This window comes from Podarcis muralis, chromosome 9, assembly GCF_964188315.1.
Source record: "Podarcis muralis chromosome 9, rPodMur119.hap1.1, whole genome shotgun sequence".
Taxonomy (NCBI): domain Eukaryota; kingdom Metazoa; phylum Chordata; class Lepidosauria; order Squamata; family Lacertidae; genus Podarcis; species Podarcis muralis.
Window position 1 is genome coordinate 21,931,530 of NC_135663.1, and position 18,111 is coordinate 21,949,640.

General features: G+C 43.0%; 1 protein-coding gene across 1 annotated transcript in view; it reads left to right on the plus strand.

The window, feature by feature from the left end:
• BANK1 (B cell scaffold protein with ankyrin repeats 1) overlaps nucleotides 1–4,193 on the plus strand; it is a 144,122-nt gene extending 139,929 nt beyond the window's left edge. The window contains exons 16-17 of the mRNA XM_077934595.1: nucleotides 919–970; nucleotides 3,291–4,193. Of these exons, the coding sequence (XP_077790721.1) occupies nucleotides 919–930 (12 nt within the window). The 3' untranslated portion in view covers nucleotides 931–970; nucleotides 3,291–4,193. The remainder of the gene's footprint in view (nucleotides 1–918; nucleotides 971–3,290) is intronic.
• Nucleotides 4,194–18,111: the final 13,918 nt, after the last annotated feature.

An 18,111-nucleotide genomic window follows, 5' to 3' on the forward strand; every position in this document is an offset into this window, starting at 1 on the left:
ATGTCAGACCTCAAAACATCATTCTGTGGCCCCATGTACCTTTTCTGAAACCATTTACTATATACCTCCAATGGCCTCTTCCATATGAGCATTTATTGCAGAATTTGTTGTTTAGTCGTCTTAGTTGTGTTCGACTCTCCGTGACTCCATGAACCAGAGCATGCCTTGGAAATTCTCACTTTCTTCTCAAAGCTTCTCCTTTTTAATGTCCATGGAGTTTTCTTGGTAAAACACTGGAGTGCTTTGCCAGTTCCTTCTCCAGGTGAATCACATTTAGTCTAAACTCTTGGCTATGGCCTGTCTGTCTTGGGTGGCCCTGCACAGCATAGCTCATAGCTTCTTGGGGTTATTCAAGCCCCTTCACCATGACATGGCAGTGATCCATGAAGGGGTATTGCAGAATGGCCACACTTAAATCCTATGGTGTCATGAACAAAGGACTCCCCTCTTGTGCTTTCCTTGTCCAGGTCCCACCCCGCTCTTCTAAAGCAATTATATTTAATGTCATAGCATCATTACGGAGAAAGGAAGATAGGCAGCTTCCATCCAACAGTCATTTAGAGATACTCAAGTAGTATCAGTAAGCTTTATCCTCCTCCAAATTTTGCCCCTGCCCCTGAAATTTGGTGGTGGGTTTTGTCCCCCAGCTTTTTTACCCACACCCCCATGCTCCCAAAATTGGAGAGGTGTGTTCCATGTTGCTTGGCAGTCCCATTCTGGACCACTTCTGTAAGCTTTTCAAAGGCAGACCCACATAGGAAATCCATCAGTAACAAGTCATATGTAAGGTAACAAGGCATATGTAATCACTGCCAGATGCTTCTTTGGTTTTAAATTTTTATTAAAAAAAAATATTATGTCAATAGCTACCACTTCCAGATCCTTAACAGTGTTCATGAACAGCATGTGTTATTTCAGACTCTGCTTTGAAACCCACCAGGGAAAGAGCAGGCGTCTCCTGATAACAGAGGTAATGGCATATACACAACACACTTTGCAAACGGTCATCGCTTAACTCCCTATGCTTCTTTGGTTCGTTTTCATTAATAAACCAGCTTCTTCCCTTTATTTAACGCTTGCTGGATATTTGAAATGTTTAAGGCAGGGGCAGGCAGAAGATCAGAGCGATTTTCAGTAGACTTCTTTTATTATTTTACTTTGTATTTCAGACTTCTAAGCCACGTCGCAGCCAGAAGTTATCAATACAGGGTTCAGTAAGATAAGCAAAACATATAGACAAAATGAGAAAGAGAACATGGTTCTCTGGCTCCAAATTATTTAGCAATAAAAAGGTTCCCCTTCCCTAACTGGGTGGCTGAAACAAAGAAAAGCTAAGTTCTCCCTCCACTACTAGAGGCAGTAAGCCTGTGGATGTTATTTGCTGGGGGTGACAAGTGGGGCGGGTGCTGTTGCAGGCAGTTCCTGCTTTGGGGCTTCCCATGGCATCTGGTTGTCCACTGTGAGAACAGGAGGCTGGACTAGACAAGCCATTGGACTAATCCAGCAGATGGGCTCTTCTTATTTTCTCACGTAAAGAATGCCCGGGGTAAACCCAGAGGTGGATTTTTGTGTGAAAAAGGAATGTGGGCTCAGTTCTGCTACTGAAAGGAAATTTGCTTGGTGGTGGTATTAAGGTAATATAACTATCAGCATATGCTGTGAAAGGAATATGAGCCAGTGTACTGTAACCTGATTCAATAAAGGAAAATAGGCGTCCGTATAAATTACAGTGGTACCTCAGGTTAAGAACTTAATACGTTCTGGAGGTCCGTTCTTAACCTGAAACTGTTCTTCACCTGAAGCACCACTTTAGCTAATGGGACCTCCCGATGCCGCTGCGCTGTTGCTGCGCAATTTCTATTCTCATCCTGAAGCAAAGTTCTTAACCCAAGGTAATATTTCTGGGTTAGCGGAGTCTGTAACCTGAAACATCTGTAACCTGAACTGTCTGTAACCTGAGGTACCACTGTACTAGGTGCTTCAGGGCCACTATAGTGCATGTGTAGGTGTCCGTGTCCTTTTACATGGCTGTATTTTCAGCCCACCAATGGGTTAAACTGTATTGTCTTCCAGATTTTCAAAGGTTTGGAATTCTGAGAATGGCTGAAACATTAATTAACTATCTGATCAGTGCAGGGTGCATTAGCTGTCATTTAAAAGCTGTGCCTTACATATCTTAGCTACCATTGTCTTCCCCTCAAGCAAAATTTTTCCCATGGTCTTCTTAATGAGGATGACCTTCTTACTTGGGGTATCTCATTATTCCATTCTGCAGGAATTCTTCTTCCTTTTTAAAATAGCTTTCTCCTCCCTGCCACTGTACATTGCATCAAAGGGGTGTTGTTTTAAATTATTAGTCCTGCTACCTGTGTCTCATTTTCTAATTATTTCTTTTCTACATTCATTATTCCATCAGGTAAACATCCCAAGAGATATAAGTTATTAGATTTGACCGTGCAAGGGAGAAAATATAGAAGTTGTATGCTGGGTACATTTTAGATGTTTATGCTGGGTGCTTCTTTCCTACAGATTTTGAGCTGTTAGTTGACAGCCTTATATTTAAAGGTCTAGATATTTTGCACCCCCATATTTATCTGTGCTTCTCATGCTAACCCAAAGAATCAGCAACAGTTTAAGGGTGCTTCCAGAGGACCTATTTATTCTGCCTTCATTCTGATTTGTGTGCCGGGAGATTAAGCTACATTCTCGCCTGAATAAACATTTGTTCTATTTTGTTTGCATGGAGGTGAGATGGCTTTGCATCAGAGCAACTGCTATCCCACACTCTCCAGGACATTTTACCACCACATCCGTTATCACAAAAAGTCCAGTCGTTTGAGGAAGCAGGTTTGTTGCACAAGACCGCCCCATCAGCTATAATTGTGCAATTATAATTTCCTGGTATGTGATTGCATCCCACTCCAAAACAGCAATAGTCTAGATCCTGAGAACACCTTACACAGCTGCTTCCCATGCTCTGAGTTTATGTCACAGAACATAATATTATATGTATAACGGTACATATAATAAAGAATATAATATGCATTTTGGGGTATTTTTAGCAGAACCTAGCGGGGAAATCTCACTTCTCATCAGCTGAAAGGAGCAAGACAGGAATTAGAAATCCATGCAGACAAACTTGCCATTGAGGTTTTCAGCAAATTCTATTACTGAGTGGGGGTGGGGAACTAAGCATTGAAAGCTGGCCAAGAAGTCTTTTGTTTTATTCTTATATGCTGGCCTGGTAACAGTTTGTCCAGTAATTGTGTCTTTCTCACCATTCTCTTTAGAGCAGATTGTTGGACCCCCTTGCAGCGATCATTCTGCATCACCAAGAGATGATCCTTGTTTCAGCAAACTCTGCTGCACTAAGTTGAGCCTTGAAGACTGGATAAGCAAAAGTCCCCACCCAACAGGCCTCCTTTTCAAATGTTCCTCTTGCCTTTGTTTCGGTGGATTCTGCAACCAAATTAACAGGGGCAAAACAAATGCTGTTTTCATTCTGCTGGGGAAGCTCTAGCCCTCAGGCCTCTTGAGGCTTGCCAGGCATCCCCCCCACTTAGCCAACAGGGCACTTTCGGCCGAGCCACACCCACCTAACCTACACCTGACACCATATAAGGCATGAGGAGTGGAGCAGGTAGAACCCTGCTTCAGACAAAAGGGAGTTTGCAGGCACCACCAATCAGTGCCTGCAAAGCCCGATGCAAAGTGCTCTATAATGTAGCGCTATGAAAGGAGCTTCCAAGGTCCTCAGAAACCTATTTCAAAGTGCCATCTTGCACAGTGCTTTCCAAAGTGATCATACAATGTACAATTTGAGCTCTTAGAAACAACAAAAACCTTTCTCACCAATAAGTTCAGAGGTGGAACATTTTTTAATGGTTAGCTGCTAGCAATTGTCATATGACTGCTGCCACCCCATCATATCCCACCAGAACTTAGCGTTAAATGAACTTACTGGCACCTGCCTAACCATCCTGATACATGACGCTGCAACATGGCTTCTGTTTCAAGCAAGAGAAATGAGAGACGTGTCAATTAATATGAACAGGCCAGGGAATAAGGCACAAGAGCCTTGCCATTGTCAGCATTCTGTGTACATTTTCCCAATTGTTTCATGTGCATTTCATTTCTGTATATTGCAATGTGCCCTCGTTGACAAAGAATAAGTAACTATACATGAAACTAAATAAATGATCAGTCCTGCTGTTGACAAAGCACTGTAATAATTCCTTTCATTTCCCATTTTTATGGGGGTGAATGCTGTTGTTTCTGTAGCCAAAATGGCCGCACCCATGCACAGGAAGGAGGTGTCAGCAGCACCTGGGAACTTTAAGGTCTGCAGAAGCACATTGACTCTCAAAAAAAAGAAAAGAGGGTCCAAAAACTATCCCTACTGCCCCCAAAATACATGAACTACAGAGTTTATACAGTGCATGTGAGCATGCACACTGAAGCTGTCAAACCAGTGTCCAGCCAGCCTGTCCCAACCTCATCTCCTTTCCCCCACCTCCCCTACACATGGTTACACCCTTCAAAGTTCTTCCAGCTGAGGAAGGGTGCCTCTGAAAGCACATATCTCATCAGCTGGCCTGCTCTGCGCCTTCAAATCTCTTCTCAGATGGAGTCAGGTCAGCTCTGTGACTCTAAAGACTCTAAACATCAAGCCTGTGGGCCAAACATTGTCCATTTGGAGTTCCAATTTGGCCCAAGATGTTTCCCCCCTGTCAATCAAGTTGTGTCCCCAGACATCTCTTGTCAATGTTTTGGGTCTTTGGCACCTTGCCATAGATCAAGATTGAGCTTTCCGCTGCTAGCAATTGAGCCTAAGTACTTGTTCGCCAAGAGACGCGGGTGGCGCTGTGGGTTAAACCACAGAGCCTAGGGCTTGCCGATCAGAAGGTCAGCGGTTCGAATCCCCGCGACGGGGTGAGCTCCCATTGCTCGGTCCCTGCTCCTGCCAACCTAGCAGTTCGAAAGCACGTCAAAGTGAAAGTAGATAAATAGGTACCGCTCTGGCAGGAAGGTAAACAGCGTTTCCGTGCACTGCTCTGGTTCGCCAGAAACGGCTTAGTCATGCCGGCCACATGACCCAGAAGCTGTACGCCGGCTCCCTCGGCCAATAAAGCGAGATGAGCGCCGCAACCCCAGAGTCGGCCACGACTGGACCTAATGGTCAGGGGTCCCTTTACCTTTACCTTTACTTGTTCGCCAAGTACTCAGTCACATCTCTGAAAAAGACTTTGCCAACAGGCAAATGTTGATCTATGCCTTCCAAGTGCCCTCTTTTCTAGTAAGAAGTGGGCTTTCCCACTGTAGACAAGTGCCCCCCCTCCAACAACATTTTGTTGCGGGGCCTCATTTATTTATTCAAAATGGTAATTTGTGGCACCTTACAGGAATATCTCCCATTCACCAAGAGGAATGATTACATTCTAATTTTAGCTCTTTCCCCCCTAAGAACATCCAACTGCATCTTTGTACATTGCATTTGCATGTAAATCAGCACTAATTATCGACACCTATTAGCATGATTACAAAATACAATGTTTACATAGAGTATTTGGATTTCGGTGTTTGTTTAATAGGATTCCCAGGATAAACAAAGTGCTAAATTCTACAGGTGCAGCCTCCATTTTATTTACTAAGTAGTCCCCCTATGTTCAGTGATGTTTGCTCCCAAAAAGGATGCCTTGGTTATGCACATGGAATCCAAGTAAGACCAACAAAGGCAAGAAACTGATATAAACCAAGCTCAGTTTAAGTTAACACACACACACAATTTAAGTACAGTGTGATGTAGTTGGACTAGGAACTGGGAGACCAGGGTTCAAATCCTCACCCTGTCATGAAACTCTCTTGGTGACCTTAGGCCAGTCACAGTTTCTCAGCCTAACCTACCTCACAGGGTTGTTGCGAGAATAAAATAGGGAGAAGCATGAATATACCTTTGAGCTTCATGGGGAAACACTAGGATACAAATGTGATAATAAAAGAAAGAAACTAGTTCATTTTTAACTTCTAGCTTTAATTTATGATAAGTGACCTTGCAAATTGACATTGCTTGAATTAGGGAAGGGTGACTCTCATATATGCATTTGTATGCACACCTTTACCCTAGTATATGCATTTTCTTCACATTATCTGACTGGAGAACTACATTACAAAATTCAGAGAAGTTCAACTTTAAAGGGATAGCGGTCCTTCGCTATGCGTATTATATAACAACAACAACAAAATATACTGCCTTGTTATTTACAGAAATGTGCATTCAGTTCTGGGGAAAAGGCAGGATATTTATTAATTTATTATTATTATTATTATTATTATTATTATTATTATTATTATTATTATTATTAAATACACAAAGCAAAGCTTGTGCTCTGTGAGAACAGGATGCTGGACTAGGTGGGTCATTGCCCTGATAGAGCAGTGCTCTTCTTATTTGCTTTATGCCAACCACGCATTGTCAGGGAGTGTGCTTAGAATGGACACCATCTGCCAGGAGTATGTGCAGGAGCCAGGCCCTGTGACCAGTAGGGCTTTGCAGGACCGGGGCCTTCCTAAGTTTGTACTGGAGAGGCAAGGCGCGGCCACACAGGTGAGGCCGCTTGGTAACTCACTGCACCTGGTGGCAAGAGCCAGGAAGGGATATAAGGTCAGCATTTCCCTTCAGCTCTTTGCCACAGCAACACATTTCCTGCCTTGATCGATCGCCCGTAGACCGGACCGTGACACCAACTTTGAAGGGATAGGCTCACGCTTTGTGTTCCCACTTGCCCCTCCTTGCCTTCATGCTAAAGACCTGAAGAGGGCTTGTGTGAAAGCACGTCTCAAATATGGGACAACTGACAACCCAGGTTGGTAAACTCAGATTGTACACCAATTCTAATTTAAAAGCAATTTCACAACTGCATAGCTGGCTGAACTGCTATGCACAAGGATTTTGTTCAAAGAATAACCCTGCCTCCTTTCTTGAGAGAAAGCTTGAAAGAAACCAAGACATTTCCCTCCAATCATTCCCTTTCTTCTTTTTTAATTGGAGAAAACAAACCCAGCTTTTCAATAAGATGGGTAGGCCTCCTGGTTGTTTACACGTCATTGGAGAGCTCTCAGTGAACCGTTCAATAGTCCAAATCAGTGATTCACTGTCTGTTGTTGGTTAACTAAATACCACAGTATGTTTTCCCTTCCTCGACTGGATAACAAATGTGAGCACTTTCCCAATGACACACATGGGTCAATAAGTATCTAGTTACATGAATAAAAATTTACCATCCTCTACTTGCCAAGCCGAAATCGACTTTCTAACATAGTTGGAGGTTTCCAATCTCTTATGTTTGAAGTATTTGTGAAAATGTTGATTGGGAGTCCATGTGTCCTACCTTACAGAGGATGGCCCTCTATATGAAGCCATCCTCTCTTTAAAGAGTTGTCTAGCCTAAGTTCACGAGGAAAAGTAGAGATCTTTTAACTGCCCATCAATACTTAGCACCAAGGCAGCAGAATGAGGAGACAGACTGGTCATAGTCTGTCCCACTGTGATGAGATGGATTATATTTCCATTTAAATTACAGTTTTTCAAAATCTGCATCAAAATCAGCAGGTCACATTTGGGTAAATCAGTTTTGACTTCTTGTTTTGGTGATGCATTTCCACCTTTTTGCTAATATGTAAGTGAAAACCATAGTTCTATAGTTCAACAATAGAAGGATATATACAGTCATACCTTGGAGGTCAATCAGAAGCCGCGGAAGCCACACTGAACATTCAGCTTCCGAAAATCGTTCAAAAACCAGAACACTCGCTCCTGGGTTTTGATCATTCGGGAGTTGATTTGCTCGGGAGCAAAGGCATTTGAGATCCAAGTTACGACTGTACAGGCCAAAGGAAAGGTCTTTGCTTTATTCTGCTAAATATATATATATTATTGTGTAGGGGTACAACCTTTAATCAGTTAATTTAGATGAAGTGGTTAAAGGCCTTTTTGTTGACTAAGAAAATATGCCTTTGGGCAACATTGTTTTTAAAACATGTATATTGTTTGTAATATAACTGCTAGAGTTGGGCACCATCTTGGAAGAGTCATTGCCCTTTTACTTTCACACAGAGGCAGTACCTGTTCTAAAATTAAGTATGTATCATCTCCAATCAGTAGATGGGCCTAAACTTTTCCTTACTAGATAATTAGTAATGGCAGGACCATCTTACCCATAGGTGCTAGTGGTGTGGGGCACCTGGGCACTGGGCTCTCAAGGGCACCAGGCCGAGAGTCCAGGGCCCGAGAGTTGAGTCCAGGGAAGAGCCTGCCTGTCAGTTAGAGCTGTTAGAATATTCCGATCCACCTTAAAAGGAACAGGCATGATTGTTGTGTGTCACATGCCTGTTTACACTCCAGCACAGCACAGCTTGCTGGGAACTTCCGTTTGTGTATAGCTTTTGCTTATGCTTCTTGTTCTTGGACATGAAGGAGAGCAGACATGTTTTCTTTGTCCCGATCTATGCTGAATAAACAGCTTGTAAATATGCTTTACATATGCCTCTGTCCACCCTTCTGTCACAAAGAGTTTGTTTTCTCTGCTGGCTTGCATGCTCAGCTTCTGAAAGGCTTCTGAAGCTCTGAGTCACAGATTGATGCAGAACCAAGGACCAGAGTTCGACCGGCAACCGGCCGGTGGCCTGCGACAGCTGGGGGCCTGCCAGTTGCCCCCGTTCCCTTGGACGCATCTCAACAAGAGCGCTGTGGTGGGCTCTTCTGTTCAGGGGCAACCGAGCCAGCGAGACGCTGAGGTGGCCGTCCGGCTCTGCCCTCCTGCGTGCCTGGGACTGGGCACCCCAGTGCCACATATGCTTAAGACAGACCTGAGTAACAGTATGTGTGTTTCTGGAGTGCCAGCCTGAACAAAAACATTTAGGCTGGCCAATCTGCCAGCTTTGCTTGTCTGATGCACACTTGCAGCATCAGTTGAAGTTGATGCAGGACTTCCGGGTTGGCGCCATCGCCGAATGGCGGACTCCCTCCGAGCTCCGGAGGGAGCCTGCTCGGCAGGGGCTGGGTCCTACCGCGCCGGCGATGCGGGGACCCTTAAAAACCACGGGCACGGAGCCCGTGGACATGGGTGACTCGGCTGGTACCGTTAGCGCCCTCCCGACTCGTGAAGGAGCCTTTTTAAAGGCTACGGATCGGGTGCCGGGGAGTGGCGTGGTGCTTTGAGTCCTCTGCTTTCCCTGCCGAGCGAAGCCGCATGCCATCCGGCGGAGAGCGCTGACTTCTTCCATTGAAAATTCGGACTTTTAACAACAACCCGTGAGTAATTTGGAAACCGGGTTTAAAAGGAGAAAAAAAGGGGAAAAAATTTCGGATTTGGCACGAGCGGGGGGGATCCAAAAAGGAAGTCAGTCCCCCTCCCTATTGTAAGCATTTTAAAACAAGGACTGGGTAACCAAGGTCTAGAAAGAAGCGTATTTCTGACAAAAATTAAGAATTCCACGATGGGAAACTACAAGAATTGTGCTGGAGGAGAAGAGTAGAGTGAGAAGGAAAACGTAACCCCCCCTGGGAACCGGGGCGATTTGTGAGAGAGCCTGGTGAAAAGAGACGGAGACTTTGACAGCTGTCAAAGTAGCTGTCAAAGTCGGAAAATTTAAAGAGGACTCTGCTATGAGGACGTTGCTAGTTAACTTCGTTACAATTTGTTACGATTTGGATATAAAATGTCGAAAATATGGAACAACAATCGGACTTTTGGATCAGAGGAAACAAAGTTACTACAATCCCCCTAGAGGGGTTTCGGGACATTACAAAGATGGTCGTAAGTGGAAAAATACTCTTGGAATTGTACAGGACTTGTTATCTCCTGGGAAAGCTGCAAAACTGAAACAGTATTTTGTCTACAGGGGTGTTTACATTAAAGGAGACAATAGAATCTTCTATTGAAGAAAGGAAGGGACTGAACGTAAGTTTTTGTTCCTGAATAACAACAACCCCTGTATAGGTACCAAATTTCTGAATTAGAACGTTTTAGCAGCGGAACAAGACAAGAAACTTGACTACAACATGGAAAGAACAATGGGGGGAGCCTTAAAGACCAAGGAAACTAAAGGCCCTTTGGGGCCGTTTTTGGATTGGATGTTTGAAGTTAAATACCATAAAAATAACTTTAAAAAAAACTGGCAAGGAACTGGGGAAAAATCTGATTATGGATCTAAGATTTCCAGGCAGACAACAGACAGACTGATGGACATGGGGAATTTAAACCGGGGAAGGGGGGAGAGATTTAGAATCCAAAGGCTGTGTAACTATTTTTTGATTTTTTTTTATATACCTTTTATCTTTTATATCTTTATATAGCTTTTTATATTTTGTTGGGGCGTCTTTATTAAAAAAAAGGGAATTCGTGGAAGGAAAATGGGGTGGACCTTGGGGAGAGAATCTTTGATTTTTATTTAAGGTAATGATGATGATTGTATAATTTTAAATTTGAATATTGGGTTAAACAAATTAAGTTTTAAATTGGGAGTGAGAGCTTGTAGAACCAACGTTATGAAAGGGGAATATGGTAGGGATGGGGGATGGGGGAGTCCCAGAAAGTGGGTAATGAAAGTAAGGTTTTAAATGTATTTTATTTTTGTTTTACTTTTACTTTCTGTATTTTGGAAATTTCAATAAATATGATTTTTTAAAAAAAAGAAGAAGTTGATGCTACAGCATTTGGATCACTACAGCAGGATTAAATAACAATTATATTATTAGATAATAAGTTCCAATAGTGCTCATAAGTGCTGTTTCTAGATTCAGGTAGGTAGCTGTGTTGGTCTGGCGCAGTCAAAATAAATTTTAAAAATTAAAAAATTGTCCAGAAGCACCTTAGAGACCTAAGTTTGTTCTAGGTATAAGCTTTCGTGTGTTTGTTAAGTCTTGTTTATTAGGCATTGTTGGGAAAGGAGGCCAAAACTGTTGACCTATTTGAAGGCTTTGGTTCTTAATGACTTACCTCTTCACACTCGGTGGCTTTTTATACATTCAAACATTATTTGTTAATTTTTGTAATTTCATCATTACATCACTATGTGACTTCTGATTGGGTGGGATTTCCCAAATGACTGTTGCTGGGCTGGAAATGGCAGAGGGGGGGGGGAGTTGGGAAGCTCAGCAGATGGGAGAATAGTGGCAGTAAACAGACTCATAAAGTGAACATAAAGTATTTAGGGCAAAATAGTTAAGGGGAACAAAAATACTACTTTTGCTCTCAAATAAAAATGGGCAATCAATCAGTGTACTTGTAGCTGTTACTAGAAAGTGCAATTGCTTGTGTCTCCAGGCACTACTTGACCATTTCTGCCATGTACCTCAAAATGTATGGCTGGAGTTCCCACACTGAGCAATGTTGGTATATGCTGAATGGCTCGACCATTCATGAATCTAGTGTACTTTATTATGGCCCATTTCCCCCCATGCTATGCTATCTGAGCCACTGCATTTATTTTATCACAGGGCTACAAACCTTGATGTAAACCACTGGTGCATCTGAAGACGGATGTCGGGAAGGAGATTTCTGCCTTGACAGAAAACACAGGGTGATGAGTCTGTTACTGATGGTCTTTGGGGGAGCATTAATAACAACAGAGAGCCACCACAGCACAGACTGATCGCTTTCACCTTTAATTTATTGTGGCTAGCAGTCAAGGTTGCTTCTCGCAGCAAAGCTGCACAGAAGGGTTGTAAACTCAGGAGTTCCGCCGGTACACCAAAGAGGAAGCAAATTGTCCTCCCAGCCATTTCAACAGGGCCAACTGGGCAGAGTTAGGTGCTGCCTCAGGCTGCTGGTCCTAGGGGTTAGGGGTTGTGGAGGCCACAGTTGTGTGTGCCATGTGCTATCTGCTCTGCCATCTCCTAAACTAACCTACTGCCTTTGGGTGTAATGAACAGCACTGCCCCATCACCGGCATTCTGTATGTGAATAGTGGGGGGGAGGTTAGATTTCTCTCAATTTCTTATTTCTCCAAACTTCTGTTCTACATATTTTCATCTCTTAATAGAAAGAGCTGTTTGACTGTGGACTAGACTTCCTTAGGAGCGGGTGTGTGCTCCAAGACTGGGTGCATTTAACCAGAGGCTGGAGCATCTGCTAGGCATGCCAAGACCATATAACACCCATCTTGAAAGACCTACATTGGCTCCCAGTACGTTTTCTAGCACAATTCAAAGTGTTGGTGCTGACCTTTAAAGCCCTAAACGGCCTCAGCCCAGTATATCTGAAGGAGTGTCTCCACCCGCATCCTTCAACCCGGACACTGAGTTCCAGTGCCGAGGGCCTTTTGGCGATTCCCTCCCTGCGAGAAGTAAGGTTACAGGGAACCCTCTCAGTAGTGGTACCCGCCCTGTGGAACGGCCTCCCATTAAATGTCAAGGAAACAAACAACTACAGTCATACCTCGGGTTACAGACGCTTCAGGTTGCGTGTTTTTGGGTTACAGACACGCCAAAACCCGGAAGTACCAGAACAGATTACTTCCGGATTTCGGCGCTCATGCATGCGCAGAAGCATGCGCAGAAGCTCACGCATGTGCAGAAGCGCTGAATTGCAACCCGCGTGTGCACAGACGCAGCGGTGTGGGTTGCGAACGTGCCTCCCGCACAGATCACGTTTGCAACCCGAGCGTCCACTGTATTTGACTTTTAGAAGACATCTGAAGGCAGCCCTCTATAGGTATTTTTTAAATGTTTGATGTTTTATTGTGTTTTTAATATTCTGTTGGGAGCTGCCCAGAGTGGCTGGGAAAACACAGACAGATGGGCGGGGTATAAATAATAAGTTATTATTATTATTATTATTATTATTATTATTAATTATGCATCTTGCATTGCAGATCTTGTACTGGCTTACCCTAGATGACCTCTACCAAGATTCTATCCCACTCAAAAAGTCTGTTCTTCTATGGGGATTCTTTAAGTCATTACCATGCTTAGCACAATATACGGACAGTCTTCCTCTGATTACTGACCCTTATGAGCATCCTTTATAACCTTTTTTAAATAGAATATATCCAGGGTGCCAATGCTATGCGTAAGCATGAACCTACTAAAATTCAGAACAAAAGAAAGTAAACTTTTAAAACAGAATTCCCCACAGTACTGGCATTTCAAAGGAGACCTACACACGCTATGAAAAATAAAATCATTAAGCTTAGCCTGAGGAGCTGAATGCAAATGAGTTCCTTAGAAACCTTGTTGATAGCCCAGAACATCCTTCAATAAGCCGCAGGTCTACTCTGTCATATCCACAAGCCAATAATTACTACTTTAATCTAAAACTTGCAGACTCTTTGGGGCCTGGTGCTAGGAAGGCAAAAGTCCCTCGACAGGAGAGTAAGAGCCTCCGTGTAGGACAAATTATCCTCTTCCTTGTTCCAAAACAAAATTCCTTCTGAGCAAAGCTCGCATTTATCTCGTTGTGAGGTAGATGGTTTTTCAGAGTGGATAGTAGGTATGCTTAAAGAGTGAAATCATACAGCTCAAAAGCTAACTTTTCAAAAGTGCTATTGGGACACCGGTCTATTTAGGTCCCAAACTGATGTACAGCGCCATCCAAACCCAAGATCCCTGAGGAACAGAAAGTTTGGATCAGGCAGATCTTGGGCTGTCCCAGCTGAACTGGGATTCCACTGGCATAGCTCCCTAATCTTAGCTTAGTCAGGACTGAGATGGCAGATCTTAAATTTATGAAATTTACACAGGCTTAAGTTCCCAAACAACTGGTGTCCTGGGGGTATGGTGGGGGCAGGATGAAACAATGAGAGACTTACACCTATTCCAAACCACTTTCATTTCCGTCACGTGCCCCCACATTGGCTGATGGAAAAGGAAGGTGATTTTGCTTGGTCCAGGTGGAAAGGAGAGCTCACGGGGGACGATTCTCTGCCATCATGAGCATCTGCAGTACAAAAACCTTCACATGAACGGCTGAAATCCTGTGCAACATAAGTAACCCATCATCTGTATGCTTTCACACATACAGCTAAATGTGCAAAGCTTCCTTAATATTCAGCCCCTGTAATCATGACCAATGGCCATGGATGATAAGAATTGTATTTCAGCAACATCTGGAGGACAAAAAAGTTTCCCATCCCAGAGGTAGATGTTCGTTATGAACTGACCCTGCCCCCATGTTCTTTCAATACCTGAGCACTATTTCTGAATAAGGCTCTTTTAAAAACATAGAAACATACCTGCACTTAGAGTTTATCCATACTTCCTGTTGTCCCACTGCTTTCCCCTGAGGAAAACCACTCTTTAGTGCTCCATTGGAGCCAATGGCAACTTGGGTTTCCTCTGGATTGACATTCGCTCCGATTTAGCACTACAGAGAGGGTTTTCACTGAGAAAGGATTGGGGTGGGGGACTGCTCAGGCCACTGCCTGGAAAGCATAGGTCAAGCAGAAAACCATTTGGACCCATGCTTTTTAGGCATGGGTCAAAAAAAATAGTGGACAAGCCCTTACAAGAAGTTATAACCACCAGGTATTGGAGTGCAAAAGTGAATTTTAAGAGTACAGTGGTACCTCAGTTTACAAACTTAATCCATTCCTGAAGTCTATTCTTAGACCGAGGAGCACTTTCCCTAATGAGGTCTCCCGCTGCCAGTGCCCTTCCACCATTTGGCTTCTGTTCATAGACCGAGGTAAAGTTCGCAAACCGGAACACTACTTCTGGCTTTGCGGAGTTCGTAAACCAAATACTGTAGTTTGCAAACAGGACTGTTCATAAACCAAGGTACCAGTGTATTGCGAAAGGCAAGAGAAAAGCAAGATGGGGGGATGTGACTGCTGCTTTTAAGTAGAATGCATTCACATTAAGCCACAGTTAGTTTTTAACAATGGTCTAATCTAATGTAGGGTTGCAATAATTCAAACAGTGAAAATCCAGACAGAAAAGTTATTGAGTTCTTATGGCAAACGTAAATGCCAACTGAGCCAATATGTCTGAAGTGAGTGAACAGTGCTACTGTTATAACAGCAGAGTTAATCCTACCATGATTCTCAAGAGGGATGGTCTGACTGCCAGAAGAAGAAGAAGAAGAAGAAGAAGAAGAAGAAGAAGAAGAAGAGCCACACCATGAAGTGTGGCTGTTGAAATATTGGTTGTCAGCATTGGAGCAATAGCAGAAGTTTAACTGAATCAATAGCACTTTGCCAGTCTATGCAGAAAAGGCTAGTACTGCAATGCCACAACAAGTCAGAAAAGGAGCCCCAAATTATCTCCTTAAACAGGATAGCAACAAAATCTGCATTCTCTATAATAATCAAATGAACAACGGATGGCAGTTCCAGAGAAAAGGAAGCATCCCGCCTGGACCAATATGGAATATTGTTGCAAACTACAGTGTTTGGGCAGCAAAAGCAAGATTTTTTTTTAAAGAAGCTTGGTTCCTATTGGTTACGGAAATAAATGCACAATAAGGGGGTCTCTTTCAAGCGCTCCATAGAAATCCATGAAAAGTTCAAACTACAGCTCTGCTTTGTTGCAGCTCTGCTTATGATAATCGCGAGCACTCTGAGGCCAGCCAAGAAATAACAGGCAATTTTATATAACCTACTAAGGGGCCTTTATTTCCCTAATGTCAACCTTGGAGTGCAAAATTGGAGGCCGCAGCCTGTCTCTTTTCAGGAGCACTTTGTAGAGGGGTCCGCAGCATCGCGCCCAGTTACAGACTGCATCAACTTCATTGACAAATTTCTTTTCCTTTGAAGCAGTAATCAGCCCCTGGATGTGCTAAGATAAGATCATGCAGCTAATCCAAAGCCTATGAAAAACCCACAGAGGCTGGAGCAGTTAGTCACACAGTTCCCACTTACTGCAAACTGTACATGGCATAGGCATTGTACCTGGTGCACTGTCTGTTTTATGATTTGAAGTGATGTCTATATTGTGATTCGTTCGCTATTTAAAAAATTGGGTTTTGTCCCAGAGGCAAATTAAACCAATTTATTACCTCTCCATAACTATTTCCAGAACGATTCAGTTCTGCTGTTTTGCAGAGTATATAATAGAATCTCTTTAACTATTAAGCGTCAGCATTTTTTACACATTCTCTGTTCCCTCCTAATATAAATGAATATATATATATATATGGGATGGGGGCGTTTGGAATTTGCTTCAGTTCAGATTTCAGAAACCCCCTAATTTGCACTTCCTGAAAGAATATGCAAATCGAAGCACAATTGTCCTTTGATATTGTTTCGGAACATGCAAATTAGGTAAGTTCAGCCTTAAATGCAAAGGGAATCAAAGTTCTCTCACACCCCTAACTGTCACACAAGGTGGGCAGACCATTTCAGCTCAGCAATGTACCAATTCTTAAAGATCTATCAGGTGAAAAGACACCAATCCAAGGCATGTAAGAAACTGAATCAATTGGATATAAAGCTGGATAAACCTGTAAGAAATCACAGTAACTAAGGGTTGCCATATATATTTTTTTAAAAAAATTAAAATCTGGACAGAAACGTTGCTTTTCTTTTTTCAAAATCTGAAAAAAATGAAATTTTTGAGCTATTTTTAAGGAAGTTTGCCAAAATACAGACTTCCAACATGGGTTGCCATGCATCCAGGTGTTCCTGGACGTTTCAGCTATTTTCATCCAGACTCTGTTTTCGACTGCCGTATTCCAGCTATATCCAAGAAATTCCGGACATATGGCAGCCCTATTCTTAGAGGTTGGCACCTGTAATCTATGTAGGCAGAAATGTCTATATGTTACATTTTCCAAGCAGCCATAGAGCCTTTCTATCATTCTTCATATAGCTTCACTAGACCTTTACCAGCTATGTAGATCTTGTCCGTAGTATCCCATGGGTTTGGGAAGGGCGCTTGCCATATGGGAAAACCTTGCAACGAGTCTACCCTATTTTATTCTTATTTTTAATTAAAAATATTTATATACCACTATATCATTAGAAATATATAGCTCAAAGTGGTTTACAGCAATAAAACATTTTATTGTAAGACTAATGCCAGGAAGCAGCAGGAAAACTGATATTTACAACACATCAGCAACTCAGAATAGCAGATGGAATGATTTCATCAATATTCCCACACTGCTGGGGGTTAGACTAGATGGCGCTCAGGGTCCCTTCCGACTCTATTCTAGGATTCTATGACTTGCCAGTACACAGGCAAGACTAACGTTCTAATTAGTTCTCTTTGCACTGTGGAGGAAACCACACCCAGAGGGGAGAGGGGAGCTTCTATTACAGACCAGGAGCGTATCTTAAAGAGACGGGACACTCTTCATTCACTAGCTGCAAGCAGATGGTACTGCGCAATGTAGCCCAAAGTTAGTTTCTAAACATAGGAATGATATATTGTTTGTAAAGGCTAAAACAGACTATAGAAACCAGACTTTAAAAAAAGAAGAAGATGATGATTAGAGGACCAGCAACAACAACATTTATTTATTTATTTTGAATATTTTTATCAGGAATTTCAACGTAACAATTTATCAAAAACACATCATCCTCATTTTCCCCCCATTTCCCCCCTCCCCCCTCCCCAAAAATAAAAACCCATCCTCCCACCCACCCCCCAGACTTCCCTCAGCTCCTCTCTCTGGTTTTTCTTGTAAAGATCCTTAATTTATCTATCTATATATTACCAATAAAAAGTTTGTGAATGTTTATTCAAAACCTGCTGAGGAGTCTGGTTCATTTTGTTACAACATCATCATTTATATGCTACCCATCTGACTGGGTTGCCCAAGCTACGCTGGGCGGCTTCCATCAAATTATAAAACCACAGTAAAACATCAAATCTTAAAGGGCTGCTCTGACAGGAGTGTGTTCCCCAGGACAGGTGTAACTGCCGAGAAGGCCCTCTGCCTGTTCACAAGGGGGTGCAGTATGAAGGGGGGAGGAGATACACCCCCGGGTGCCCAAATGTCTTACTTTACAGAAGACAGTCCTCTGTTTTATTTGAAGGTGTCTGCCATTTGATAGCTGTCCAGTCCAAGTCTGGTTTACGCATCTGGAACAATACAAAGGGAGAATGGGAGCCATGGAGTTCCCCATTCCAGTCAGGAGCACCAGGTCAGCAGACTGGGCAGGCACGCA